General features: G+C 41.1%; 1 protein-coding gene across 2 annotated transcripts in view; it reads left to right on the forward strand.

Moving 5' to 3' along the window:
• Window positions 1-12,377, forward strand: part of FSHR (follicle stimulating hormone receptor) — a 199,246-nt gene extending 186,869 nt beyond the window's left edge. The window contains exons 9-10 of one of the 2 annotated variants that reach the window (XM_003822692.4): window positions 5,641-5,826; window positions 10,568-12,377. In XM_003822692.4, coding sequence (XP_003822740.1) covers window positions 5,641-5,826; window positions 10,568-11,801 — 1,420 coding nt within the window. In that variant the 3' untranslated portion in view covers window positions 11,802-12,377. The remainder of the gene's footprint in view (window positions 1-5,640; window positions 5,827-10,567) is intronic. The other variant, XM_055107993.1, reaches the window with a different exon arrangement.
• Window positions 12,378-15,524: the final 3,147 nt, after the last annotated feature.

Raw genomic sequence — 15,524 nt, forward strand, 5'->3', positions numbered from 1 at the left:
ATGAAAGATCTCAATCCCAGGACATTGACAAGATGTCTTCGTCTCACAGCATCAAAGCCACCATGTGCAAATGGCAGCAGCACATATGTCTTGTAGCCGTGATAAGAAGGAATCCAAAATAACAAGCTAGCTCCAGAACACTGAGCAACGGAAAGGCAATGAAGTTTACCAAGGAGGCTTCCCAATCTAACACCTAAACACTGGATTGCATTCAAGTCAATCTACCCAGTGTAGCATTCTGCTTACTCCCCAAGGCATGTCTGTCTTCTTGTTGGCATTGCACAAGGTTGCTCCCTTTCTTGGTAACTTTGATATTCTCAGCCACATATACTTACCTGCTGCAGAAGCACCATTTTCCTGAGCTCACTTTAAGTCTAGATTTCTGGATTTCTCGGTCTGCCTTTCATTCATCTCCCCTTAGAATTAGCTCTTTTGTTAAATTTTCTCCAGCCTCTCATTTTTATTACAATGCTGAGTCATGTCTGCTTATCAGACAACTACTTACTGAATAGATTTCATGAGCCCAAATCTATGCCAGAAATGATACAGAACACAAAAGCCTCTTAATAATGTCTGCTCTCAGGGCACTTGAAATCTGGCTGAGGAGACAAACAAACATACATGAAAAGACAACCATAGGAAACAATAGAAGACATAACACAAGGTGCAACATTCTGCAATTTCTGGAAGTCGGAAAACATCACAGTTGGCTGGGGTGATCTCTCTATTTCCTTTCCTAATCCTTCTCCAATGTCACTCCCCAGTATATCTTCTAACAAAGCGATAAGTTTCTGAGTACTCACTACATGAAAGGCAGCGCTGAGAATGCTAGAGCCTTCTACCTTCAAGGAGAGATAAAATACAAATAGCTAGTACATAAAGCAAAAGCTAGTCAGTGGTAAAGGAGGCAGAAAGTATACAGACTATAATGCTATCGCACTCTTACTGGTTTTCAAGGAAAAAATACTTCTTCAACTGTTAAACATTATGGAGTCCTCAGTGGAGTTTGTTTTGGTTCTCTATTGCCTCATTAAAATTTAATGGCTTAAAACAACCATTCCATTTTGCTCACAATTTTGTGTCAGACATTTGGATGGCTGGCCCTGATCCATGCAATGTCAGCTCAGGCGGCTGACTGCAGGGCAGGGGGGTCCACTTCCAAGTTGTCCCCATCACTTATGTGCCTCACACATCTGTGTTTATTGGGTGTGTGTGTGCATATGCATGTGCATGTGCGTGCGTGCATATGTGTGTGTGTGTGTGTGTGTGTGTGTGGTGTCTTCTCTAACTCTGTCCATACGGCTTCTCATTCTCCAGGACCTCTCTGCATGGTTTAGGCTTTTACCAATATGGCAGCCTTAAGGTATTCAGAGATCTTTCATGGCAGCTGAAGACTCTGTTAAGACCAATGTAGAAGATGTCAGTGCTCTTAAAGGCTAGATCTATAATGAATAGCAACATTTCTATCATATTCTTTTATCCAAAGACATCACAGTTCTGCCCAGATTCAAGGGGAGAACAAATAGACCCTCGATGGGAAAAAGTGTAAAAGAATTTGCAGTCATCTTTAATCTACCACAGAGTATATGAGATAATGGGATGATATTCCATGGAGTATAAAAATTTGTTTCTCTTTAGAATCTTCAATTAATCCAATTTTTATACTGTAAACTCAAGGGGAAGACATAATTAAGAAAAATAACCTGCTTTGTATTGCTCGTTTTGAAAAATGTGAAAAATGTTCATGAGAGGAAATGATGGTCTTGGTCTAAATTGTTCGTAAAGGACTTCTAAAATGTTTTTTTTATCTCATTTCTTGGAGGGAGTCCTGAATTGTTGTAGACAAAACAGGGAGTTGGGTCTCAAACTCTGTTCTTTCCACATTTGAGAAAAAAAGAGGAACCCAAATGACAGATAAGAACTCAGTCACAGAAAACAGGGCAAGTGTCACTAACAGAACTGGCTAGAAGAGGCGTTGCCAAAAGAGAGAAACCAGAAAGATCTCCTGTAGCAAAGAAAAAAGTTGGAAATCTCTAAAACAATGGGAAGTATAAATGGAGAGAAGGCAGAGACAGCAGCAGAGATCAAAGATTCATCAAAGAGACAAGGGTTCATGGACCAGACTCTGATCTCCAGGGACCCCAAATCTGAAGAATCATAATAGGCAGGGAGCTAGACAAGATGCCCTGGACCACCAGAACGTTTACCTTGTGGTGATAGCAATGAGTGTCGTGAGAAGTAATTAGATTCCAGATGTATGTGGTATAAAGAGTCAGTAAGTTTTTCGGAGAGTTTTGATATAGGGTAGGAGAGAAAGAGAGGAGTCCAGGTAGGCATCAAAGTTTTTGCATGAACAACTGGAAAGGTGGAACAGATTTTCAGAAAATATCAGGAAGGCCATTTTTATTATCCAAAGTCTGACCTGCATATTAGACAACTAAGTGGAGATTATAAGGAGGCAATTGAATATGACTCTGGGTTTCAAGTAAAAGAAGCAACCTAGAAATACAAATTTTAGCACCATCAGCATATAAATTGTGTTTATGTCATAAGACTGGATAAGCTTACCTGCAGAGTAAGTGAAGATTGAGAAAAGAAGTCTAGGCACTGAGTTCATTGGCACTCCTAAAGTTGGAGGTCATGGAGGAACCAGCAAATAAGAAGAAACTTTCAGCGAGCTAGGAGACAATTATTACTAGAGATACAGAAAGTTACCAGGAAGGCATAAAATTTATAAATTTGTATGAGCCTTAAGAAGTCATCAAACATATATAAGGCAAAAATTGACAAAACTAGAACTATACAAATCCAAAATCATAGTTGGAGATTTCAATATAATTTTCTCAGTAGTGATAGAACAAAGAAGCAAAAAATTCAGTAAGTATATAGGAGATTTGATCTAATTGACAGCTAACAAAGAGGGGACTATGTATAAAATACACACACATACAAATGCACACACACCTAACAAAGGTAATTGTTCTGAAAATGTAAATCTTCCTGAACATCAAACAGGGGATCAGTAGTCCAGAGATTGGCAATAGTAACCACTACTAACCCTAGGAGTTGATGAACAAATGAGGAAGTCATCTTACTGATGTCCAGGAACTGGGGCAACTGGTAGAAGCTGGATCCTCCAAGCATCTGTTCAACGAGAGCTGGAGTCACAGAGAAGACTCAGTTGCTGCCTGAGACAGAGAAGGGATGAGATATGCACTTTTACCTATTCTCCAGTATCCCACTAGTGCCATTTGCTAAACCCAATTGAAAGCTGATTGATAAGGTGGTACCTGGGAAATGGAACTGCAGGGATCATCCTTCCTGCAACACAGAGAAGAGCGTAGAGAAGGGCATAATATGGATGTGGGAGAAAACAGGCAAATGATCAACACACTGTATACAGTGACTTGTCCTTCATCCTAAGAGCAATGGGGAGTCATTAAAGGGTCTTAAGCAGGAAGTCACAATCTAATAGGCATTTTTTACATCTGCAGTACTAAGATTGCAATAGATGGTCATGAGGACAGTTATAAGACCTTTGCATTTGTCTAGGCAGAGATTGTGGTGACTTAGACCAAAGTCACAGGAGAGGAGGGAAGTAGGCTGATTTGAAACACATTTAAAAGTTAGGCTTGAGAGAACAAGACACTGATGTCCCATGAGGAAGTCAAGGATGGCACCCAGGTTTCCATTATGAAAAACAGGGGAAATTGGAAGAGTCATTTGCTGAGATGGAAAAAACAAGGAGGAACATATTTACAAGAAAGATGGTAACTTCAGTTTTGATGCAAGTCATCAAAATGGTGGAGTTCAAAGAACAACTGATTATCTTGACCTGGAGTTCAGGAGTAGGATCTAAATGGGGACACACATTTTGGAAGCCATCAGCACATGCCTGGTATCTGAAACTAAGGGAATGAATGAGATCACCTGAAAAGATTGGGTATAGTCAGAAGGGGTCTAGGTATAAAGAAATGCCAATATTTAAAGAACAGATAAAAGAGAATTAAAACAAAAGCATCAGAAAGAAGTCAACGGAGATGTCAGAGGAAAATATGTCAAGGAGAATATGGCGCCAAGAAAGAGAGTATCTTAAAAAGAAGGAGCATTCTACCTGTGAAATGTAATTACAAAATCAAGGAGATCAGAACTAAGACATGGCCTTAGTGAGTATTATTTCCCCAGAGGCTGAAGAGAAACTCAATTGAATTGTGAGATGAGGAAATAAAAGCATGAACAACTAGTATAAATTTGCTTGGGAAATGGAAGTGACAAATAAGGCAGTAGTTAGGGATGGGTTTCACTGGACAATAGGAAGCCATTATAAATTTTTGAGCAAGATAATTATACAATGAAAGCAAGACTTTGAAAATGTAATTTTCACCAGATTGTGAGAACATATGGGGTAGCAAATATATATTCACACCCCCAAGTTTCATTACTCTGAGTGCCTACTGCTTTGATTTACAGGGAATGCCAACATTAAAAGACTCTTCTTCCTCAAGTATATCCAAGGGTCCCCAAGGATGCTAAAACGAACTCATCCTGGTCATCACTTGCTACCACCCCCATGAGAAGTACCCACTCATGGCCAAGCTGTTGGCCCCACCAGGTCCAAGCTGGTGCCATTTAAATCTCCTTGTTCTCACCATCCGGTCTTGGTTTTGAAGGTTGCAACTACCAGTGGTGCTGCCAGAAAAGCGCCCACATCACCGGTGCTGCTGCCAGAAAGGATGGAACTTGCAGCCCATCAGGGGCAGGGACCTGGTTAAACTGGTCATTTGTGCTGAGGTCTAATGGACAGGCAGAGACTTTCCTACCAAACAAGAACAACTGTCTCTCTCTCACACTCTGTGTTATGTTTACTAAGAATAGTTGCCAGACACTAAGTGTTGTCTGTTTGTCAGGAAGTTCTTTATGCACTTTAACTCATCTAATTTTAACAACAACCCTCTGAGGTAGATAGGATTTTTGTCTTCACATTTTACAGCTGAGGAAACTGAAACATGGAGAAGTGACATACTTGACCAAGGTCATAAATCTAATAGGGAGAGGGGCAAGGTACATATGCAGGCAGGTCTGCTGTAGATGCCAAGTTTGTAACCACCACTCTGTACTGCCACTTGGACTTTGTGCTAACACTGCCCCTACCACCTGCCAGACTCTTCTTCCTCTTGTAGTATATTTCTTTCTTGTCCCTTTTTCTGAATTTGGCCACAGATTCTACTCCAGCTCATCAGAAATATTTTTATAGCTAGTTTTATGGTATAGACAAATGGTCTCAATCCCTTAGTCCCATGCAAATTAGCAGGTACAAATAGACTGTAGAAGGGAAGGTGGCTAATTCTACTCACCAGCAACACTTATGCCCCAAATTAGCCAGGATGTAAGTATATCCAGGAATCAGAGTGGCCTGTTATCTAACTCCTCCTACCAGGAACAGAAGGACCAGGACTCCTACAGAACCAAATGTCCTATTAGCCAAATATTGATCTGGCCAAGGTGTGTTGGAGGAACCGGAGTCTCTCTCCTCATCTGTGTAAGAATATCACTAGTGTGTCTGCTGTTTTGCCTGCTAACCAAGAGCAAAAAGTTTTAGGTCCATAGTAATCCTGTTATATTTACCTTTTCTCTTTATAGAGATATTTCAAGAACAAGGATCCATTCCCTGCCTAGCTATGGCTTAGAAAATCTTAAGAAGCTGAGGGCCAGGTCGACTTACAACTTAAAAAAGCTGCCTACTCTGGAAAAGCTTGTCGCCCTCATGGAAGCCAGCCTCACCTATCCCAGCCATTGCTGTGCCTTTGCAAACTGGAGACGGCAAATGTGAGTCCATCCTTTAAGCCCTGCTCAGGCATTTCCCCAATGTAGAACTTAGTCCACAATTTCTACCTATCTGTGACATGAAGAGAATCTACTTGCAGAGAGTTCCCTGTCTCAAGCCCTTTGGCACATTCTGGGTCAAAAATTCAGTTCGTGGAGAGTGAGAAATAGTTGAACTCTTTCATTTCTTTGAAAGTGGGCTCACAGGAGAGGGTTACCCATGGGGCAGAACATATACCAAGTATTAAATGAGAAAACATGAAAAATACTAAGCATAGTGCTTCAAAGTTGGTGCATAATATCTGTTCCCTCTTTCCTTTGTACCATTATAGATTTAATCCTTCAAGTCCCAAACTGTGCACCTGATAAATGCCCCATCCATGTCATCTTTGGTGGGGAGATGCATAAATGCCATGCCAGAGACTGATGTACATATCTGCAGCACATCCCAATCACTCTAAGCCTCTCTAATCCACCTTGGGATCTTCCTACCTCACAGGGAGGATAAAGATTAAGACATCTCATTACTTTGGCTGTCAAAGAAAGCCGGGTTCAAGGAAACCCAGACTTAAAGAGGGCCATCTAAACAGAGACAAATCTTGGTAGCTAACTGCTTAAAAAAGTGAGGTAATCATAGACAGGATCTGGAAAGAGTAAAGAGAAAGTCGCCTTGGAGATTGTACACATGTTCCAGACATTTAAACGATCCATTGGAGGTAAGAACTTACTGAGTATCAGAGTTCTCAAAGCTCTCACGCTCCTCTGAGCTCACCTACATAAGCCACACCATGTAGTTGCACTCATCAAATGATGTCTTTTCATTACTCTTATATACTAGCCTAGAACTAATACAGCTTTCCTATGATATTATTTCTCTGTTTAACACAGTCTCCTCCATTATTCAACCTTTAACATACATTGACCAGTCCATGTGGACATATTCCTTGCTCCAAAGCAAAACAAAAAGAGCAACAAAACAGTACACACCCTAAAATGTTTTTCAGAGTAACTGGAAGTCCCTACTCAGACCCTTTTGGAGGATTTGTAGAAAAATAGCTGTTTTTCAGAATCTGCATGCATCATTGGGATATTATCCAGAATGGGCACTCTTCATAGATTAGCTCAAGAGCCAGGAAATTTCCTCCTGACAATCAGAATTCTTAAAGTCCTGGGCTGAAGCAGTGGCTTGCCTCTTTTATATTCCAGATAAGAATTATTCTATCCAGAGTGAGAAAGATACCAATTTTGCACCAAGTCCATGGGACTGAATACCCCAAAGGAGAAATAAAGAACATTAAGATTGGCCAGGCGAGGTGGCTGACACCCAAAATCCCAGCACTTTAGGAGGCCAAGGCGGAATAACTCCTTGAGCCCAGGAGTTTGAGACCAGCCTGGGTAACATGGTGGGACCTCGTCTCTACAAAAAAAATGAACAAAATTAGCCATGTGTGGTGGTGCATGCCTGTAGTCCCAGCTACTCGGGAGGCTAAAGTGGGAGGATTACTTGAGCCCAGGAGGTCGAGGCTGCAGTGAGCCATAATTGTGCCACTGTACTTCAGCCTGGGCAGCAGAGTGAGACCCTGTCTTTAAAAAAAGAAGAAAATATTAAGATCACTGTGAGAGCAGCTTGCAGTGTGCTATTTGGCCCAGTTCCAACACACCCCAAGAATTTGTTGTCTCATCGTGTTACTCAGACTCCTCTAGACATAGCCTCAAGGCTCTCCCAACCAGAATCTCCACATCTACCTTATATTGTCACAGGACATGAGGTCTTCTCTGATCCCTCCAGACCACTCGGCTCTCATCCCTCTAGGTTGCTGCTCTAACTTACCATCCAGGCCTGTTGGGGTATAGCAAGGGAGAGGAACATGGTTCTTCCACAACGTGCCAAAATGTAGTAACAAAAATTGTGATAGGTGGTTTTCATTTTTTATTTTTAGCAATGGGTATTTGATTTTCATATTTATCAAATTCACACACAAACAACACAAAATAATTGTTATTCAGCAGATAATTTCAGATTTATTCCTTCAATAGTGACATTTCATTGTATATAATAGTAGATGTGGTTTGGTAGCGGGATTCAAGTTTTAACTTGTATGATGAAATTCTTCTTTTGATCCTCATTTGGAAATAATGCCCAGAGTGTAAACATGAGGCCCCTGTGACTAAAACTTTGGCCAGTGGTCCTCCTGGACTCTTCCTGTACTTTTCCTGGGCTCTTCCCAAAAGTTCGTATCAACTACAGTCTTCATTTGTCATTGAACCTGATATTTCCTTGTCATAATTCTGTATTCATTTTGCATTACTTTGCTCTCATTTTATTCTTCAATTTTTAATGTTAAATACAATAAAAATTGTGTTTCTTCACAACTCAATGTTGTGAAGGCCATTTCTTCACAATTCAATATTAAATTGACATGCTGTGGCATATGCTTCTAAGTACCCACACAGGGCCTAGACCTCAAAAATTCCATAAGTAACCACCATCATTTGTCTTCATACTGCTGACATTTGCCAAGTATTCACTACCAATCACTGTAATACTCTGTATCTTTATTTCATTTAATTCCCACAATGGTAATATCATTATTATTCCTTTCTCACAGAGACAGAAACTAAGGCTCAGAGATACTAAATAACCTGACCTACACTGACCAAACAGATCCAAATCTGGTCTGCCTGCCTCCAAAGCTTAGGCTCTGCGACACTGCTATGCCACCCCCAAGCATCTGTTCACTGACTGATCAGAGTCCAAGAGTGCCACTTTTTAAACTGACCCTAAACTGAATTCCCAACTCCTTATGATAATTAGGATTTTCCAAAGTACTGCAGAGGCAAGACTTGATGTCCTTTGGTTTCCACTTTTGTTTCTGTTCTTATCTCAGAGACATAAGTTATTTACTTTTCTCCTTACTTCATGTCAGTGGGTCACTTCTGTTTCAGAAAAAGAGAAGCACAATATTTAAAATATATGGACAGCAGTATCAACAATAAGAACCTTCACAGACAGCGACCATAAGCCATAGGAAGTGAAGGCTGTTTCTAGAGAGTTAAGTCAGAGCTCAGTCCAATGAACCAAACTGCAGTCAGCAAGTACCAGGTTACTTACTTTCTCTTCCTGGAATTAGGCTGCAACTAATTCAATAACAGGGTTTAAGAGTCTAGAGTTAGACTAAGGACCACAGGATACCCCTCTTCTCCCCTCTATGCCCATTATGGAGCTTGCCTCACCTTTCTTGGAAGACCACTGACTAAACCAAAACATTTTCTGGGCTCCGTTTCCATTGACTTTCAATTCTGTGTATGTTAATCATTTAGCCTTAAAAAAACAAACAAACAAAAAGAATCCCTTAGGCCAAGGGAAAATGACTTCCTGGCAATTCAATTCACTTCCCAGGGGTGAGAGAAGAGAGGAGAGCACTCTTCCTAACAGACCCTTCTCATCCAGGTTGATGGGGCAAAGTTCAGTCCCTGTATAATAGGTTGGAACACCTGGCAAGACTCATCCTTTAGCATCAAATGGAGTCTTTACCTCCTCCACTCCCCTAGCCACCTTTTTCCTTCTTAAGAAGGTTTTGATACTTACTTCGCCACTTATATCTGAGGTTATGTCAAGGTTTAAAAAAAATACAGTCAACTTAATATTGCTGTGAACTTGCCCCTTGGGGAAGGAGGGAAAGGTATGCATGTGTATGTATAATTTTTTTTTTTTTTGCATCCAGAAAGGTCCTAACATAAGGCTTATTCCCATTCCACAAGCCTTTGCTTCCAAACAGAAGTATTACCTTCCTTGTCTCTACATCCAGAGTATTGATAGACTACTCTGGGGTAGAATATTCATGGGTATACTCGTGGATTGAATATTTATCACCTGGATTTCATTCAAATCCCTCTGTAAGTACCTCTATCCTGTTGACAAGGCCCCTTGTACATTTGGGTTTAAAGGCAAAACCAAGACAGTAAAGTGAGCCCAAGGAGAGCTAGGCTGCCCAGAGGATGAGTTCCATTCTTAGAATAAATTAGGTCCTTTTGCAGCTTGCATTGTTCTTTGGGGCACTCACTAGGAAACTGTTCAATATGAGAGAGCCAGGCTTACCTTGCAGACAAACACATGCCTGAGGCCTATTGTGGCCCCCAGAAAGTGAGATAATAAAGAACAGGAAAGACCCTGGTAACATTTCCAGCAAATTAGCTGGCCTCCTAATAGCCTGAGTACCAAAGAGCCAGGGAATAGGGGCTGGCTGGGAACTAACTACAGATTTTGATCCCCTAATTTATGTAGATAAGAGAAGCAAATAAGTTCTCATTTGAGTCAGAGAACAATCTGGATCTTCCAGTGATTTGAGTGTAGACGAATAGGAATATGTCCTACTCAGGTGTATTAAGAGATAGCTGGATCAAGATGGGAGAAGGAAAAGGGTAGAGTTGATACCAGGTCTGTAAATTATTTTCACTTAACAGCAAGGCTTAGTCTCAGGTGCCTTCCTCCCCACATGCAGGTTGTGGCAAGATGGTTTCCCCAGTGAGCCATCCAACTCTAGTAATATATATACAAGTTGTTATATTCATTTACAGTAAGCAGCATTAACCCTTGAGGTTAGCCTCAAGGGCAGGTATGATGTGAGAAGAAAAAAAAAAATCTCAGGAAGAAACTCATCATTTCTACCCTGCACAAAGACAGTGATGTATTTGCTATACTGGATCTGAGATGTTGATTCTATTTCTTTTTGTATTTTTCTAGCTCTGAGCTTCATCCAATTTGCAACAAATCTATTTTAAGGCAAGAAGTTGATTATATGACTCAGGCTAGGGGTCAGAGAGCCTCTCTGGCAGAAGACAATGAGTCCAGCTACAGCAGAGGATTTGACATGACGTACATTGAGTTTGACTATGACTTATGCAATGAAGTGGTTGACGTGACCTGCTCCCCTAAGCCAGATGCATTCAACCCATGTGAAGATATCATGGGGTACAACATCCTCAGAGTCCTGATATGGTTTATCAGCATCCTGGCCATCACTGGGAACATCATAGTGCTAGTGATCCTAACTACCAGCCAATATAAACTCACAGTCCCCAGGTTCCTTATGTGCAACCTGGCCTTTGCTGATCTCTGCATTGGAATCTACCTGCTGCTCATTGCATCAGTTGATATCCACACCAAGAGCCAATATCACAACTATGCCATTGACTGGCAAACTGGGGCAGGCTGTAATGCTGCTGGCTTTTTCACTGTCTTTGCCAGTGAGCTGTCAGTCTACACTCTGACAGCTATCACCTTGGAAAGATGGCATACCATCACCCATGCCATGCAGCTGGACTGCAAGGTGCAGCTCCGCCATGCTGCCAGTGTCATGGTGATGGGCTGGGTTTTTGCTTTTGCAGCTGCCCTCTTTCCCATCTTTGGCATCAGCAGCTACATGAAGGTGAGCATCTGCCTGCCCATGGATATTGACAGCCCTTTGTCACAGCTGTATGTCATGTCCCTCCTTGTGCTCAATGTCCTGGCCTTTGTGGTCATCTGTGGCTGCTATATCCACATGTACCTCACAGTGCGGAACCCCAACATTGTGTCCTCCTCTAGTGACACCAGGATCGCCAAGCGCATGGCCATGCTCATCTTCACTGACTTCCTCTGCATGGCACCCATTTCTTTCTTTGCCATTTCTGCCTCCCTCAAGGTGCCCCTCATCACTGTGTCCAAAGCAAAGATTCTGCTGGTTCTGTTTTACCCCATCAACTCCTGTGCCAACCCCTTCCTCTATGCCATCTTTACCAAAAACTTTCGCAGAGATTTCTTCATTCTGCTGAGCAAGTGTGGCTGCTATGAAATGCAAGCCCAAATTTATAGGACAGAAACTTCATCCACTGCCCACAACACCCATCCAAGGAATGGCCACTGCTCTTCAGCTCCCAGAGTCACCAATGGTTCCACTTACATACTTGTCCCTCTAAGTCATTTAGCCCAAAAGTAAAACACAATGTGAAAATGTATCTGAGTGTTGAATGATAATTCAATCTTGCCTTTGAAGGGTATGTCACAAATAGCTGACAGTGCTTCCACATATTTCATCTAATTTAATATTCCTGGCATACCTTTAAGGTAAATTGGTCAGGAACTATTAATTCCATGTGATACATTAGGAAGCTGAATTATTAGTAACAACAATAATAATTAAAGAATGCAATACTGTATTACATATTTTATCCTTATATATGTTATTTTTGCACGTTATGTACAAAGTGCTTTTGTTCAGATATCTCAAGTGATCCCTGTTAAATAAGCAGGACAGGGATTATTCTTGGAGTTTTACAAATGAGGAAACCAAGACTCAAAGAGTTAAGTGACTTGTTCAAAATTGTTTGGTTTGTAAGAGGCAGAGCCAGGATTAGGTATTCCGACTCCCAGAGAATTTCCCAGAGAAGCACCATGGTATTCGTTCATTCATTCATTCAACAAATATTAATTGAACACCCATCTGAAGCCTTTGTAATGCGTCAGTGTGGATAGGCTGAAATACATTTCCCAGAATTCCCTTCCTCATGTGTTTCCAGTTAGTGTGGGCCATAGTGAGGACTCTAGGAAAACAGGAGGGCAGAGGAAAATGGCAGTCATTTTGTAGCTCAGCACACTCTGTTGCTGATGCTGACTCAGCTCACTGCTGTGAAGCAACGGCTGGGTCTCCAATTGCTCCACCTTTCCCTGGATCCTCCTTCAGGTTCTCAGACTCGTCCTGGGCCAGGTATATTTGTTAAGCTCCATGATAAAGGGTCCAACTTCTGCAGGGCACTTTCATCACCAAGGTCAGAGGCAACAAGAATGTAAGCAGGGCTCAGGGTGTGCTTGTGGAGTTCTACCTGTGCTGCTGCTTCCAGCATGCTGTGATCTTCCCTTTATGGTCGCCCACCCTGAGGACTTCTAGTTCTGGCATCAGCTGTGGAGACATCCTTACAAAGACAGGTTAACCAGCTCCCCACAACTGTGTGAGCCTGTAACAAATATTTACCACCTATATATATTTACATGCATGCAAATATATCACCGGTTCTGCTTCTCTACTTGAACCCTAACACCTATTATATGACATGCATATGGATTGTAATGTTAAGAACACAGCAGTTTGGAATCAGACAGCACTGAGATTTTATTAGGACTCCATAATAAGCCAGGACCTGACCTCACTAGGCTCAGTTGCCATTTCTGTAAACTAGAGATGGTTATATAGCTAACTTTTGAGCTTATTGTAAGAAGTAGATAAGAAAATGGTTGTGAAGAGCCTAGTGCTGTAACTGGCATGGTAAACGTTAGTTCACTTCTCTCCTCCCAGACCTGTGCCTGGTCTAGTGTCCTCTCCAGACCCTCAGTCTAGAACTCATTCCATTATAGCATATTGCTCTCAATAAATAACCATACTACCCACATCTATTTTATAAATGACCCCATCTGGATAATTTCGGTCATAAATATCAACTATAAATTCCACCAAGCTCTGTGCCTTGGCTAGCACACAAAGCTCTGCGTCTTCTCTTTCAATGTCAGAAGCCAGCCCTTCCTCCTCTTACCCTTTGGCAAACATTTAAAAAGTTGATCCCAAAAGCATTCTGGAGGAAGTCCTTAGAGAGCCAGAAGAAAAAGCAATCGTCTCTTCCCATCTGACCTGGCACCATTTTGATATACTGTGAGCATCAAGTGCAAAATAAAATAATTGTCCTTGTAAATAGTCTAGAGCTTTACTGTCTAGCACAGTGGCTGCTAGCCACATGTGGCTATTGGGCACTTGAACCGTGGCTAGCCTGAATTTAGATGTGCTGTAAGTGTAAAATACACATGGGATTCCAAATACTTCATATAAAAAATTGTAAAATAGCTCAATAATGATTTTATTGATTACATACTAGGACAATATTGTTTTGGAGGTATCAGGACAAATACATTTAAAAATTAGTTTCACTTATTTATTTTTACATTTTTTAATGTAGCTACAAGAAAATTTTAAATTATTTATGTGGCTTGCATTTATGGCTTGCAGTTTATTTCAATTGGAGGGCACTGATCTAGAACTATACAAAAATACAGGGCTTTCAGCTAGCATTTTCTCCCCAGCCCCCACACACTCATTTGCTGCACTGCTGGGCTGTCCCAGCTCCATCTGCAGTCATTCATCTTCCTTATTTTTGACCAGAGGCAATGTATTTCTGAATTTGGACTCAAAAGCAAGTTGCAGCTAAATTAAAAATACGATAGAGTATTAATTATTCCACAACATAGCTGCTGATGACACATCGGTTTAAGAAATCATGGCTCTGAGAGGCAAGAATGTGCTCAGAGACAAATATACAGCAAGAGACACTCAGAAGACATTTTTTCCATCACTATAATACTTCCTGGTAAGAGATAAGACTTTTCTCAAATAAGCAAACATATTTATGGGTAGCTAAACTCAGTGCTTCTAAACCCTTTAGACAAATCTAAAGGGAAAGAAAAACATCCTACACTTCCTGTATTATAATAAAAACCATTGAAATCACTCTTCCCCCTAAAGGTGATTATACAGGTAACACCCCTAAAGTTGTACCTCCTGGAGTGGCAGTTCAGTCCCATAGTGGTGACCCAGAGGGAACACACACACACACACGCGCACGCGCGTGCACGAAGTTTCAGATTAATACAAGTTTGTTTTTTCTATTTTTTAAGTTTGTATTGCAAATCTCAAAAACCATGAAGAGGACAATAGCTCCCAGAGATCTCTTAAAGTACCCATATCTCCATGGGTAATACTGAAACTATCAATACAAATACTGATCTCTCATGATGGATATTGGCTTTGGCCATCCTGGTGCAAAATGAAATCTTTGCCTCCTATCCCTGACCACACACTGGACCTGCTCCCATGTCTATTTCCTCAGATTTTCACTCATCATAAATTTATTCAGCCCCATCCTGGAAAGCCTCTCATTTTGTCTTCCCTTCTCCACCAACTTTCCTCCATATACTCCTTTGACTAAATCCCAAGAAAATCTGACAAGGTAGGATCCTCCTTGGTGGGGTTGGAGCAAGGCGACTGAATGGATAAATCCAGAGTGAATGGGTCAGAGTGAAGAGATGAACTAGGTACACAAGTTGATCAAAAATTTTTATCTTGTCACATACAGATGCATTAGTTTTGGTGAAGGGGATGGAATGGGGGGCACTGGAGAGTACTATTTCACTAAAAGGCTCCATGTGCTGATCATGGGGAACCCTTCATACCTTGTTTCTGCAAGAGCAAATGGAGGGAGGAAGAGAATAAGAGAAAAAGCCCTCTGCACTTGCATCACCAAGATGCTGCAACTCTTACCACAGGCAGCACTACACCTTATTTAGGTCAGTATCACATGGCATTAGAAAAATCAGAAAAAGATCATTGAAACTGATGGCCACAACCTTCAGGTTCATAAAGTATTTTATTAGGAAAGTTTGTAAAGGCACAAGCAGGGAATAAACTTTCAGCTACTGCATACTAAGGGACATTGAAGAAAGAAGACAAATATATAGGATGTGTTGTTTGTTTAAAATATAACTGAACCCATTAAAGAGACTAAATAAACGTCCACACGAAATAAAGCTCAACTATAAGGTGGTATTTGCTGACCCTCATCAAAGTGCTTTCAGTGGCAAGAAGCAGAACTCTTATTTTTAAAAAGCCTTAAACAGTAAG

This window comes from Pan paniscus, chromosome 12 (assembly GCF_029289425.2).
Source record: "Pan paniscus chromosome 12, NHGRI_mPanPan1-v2.0_pri, whole genome shotgun sequence".
Classification (NCBI taxonomy): Eukaryota; Metazoa; Chordata; class Mammalia; order Primates; family Hominidae; genus Pan; species Pan paniscus.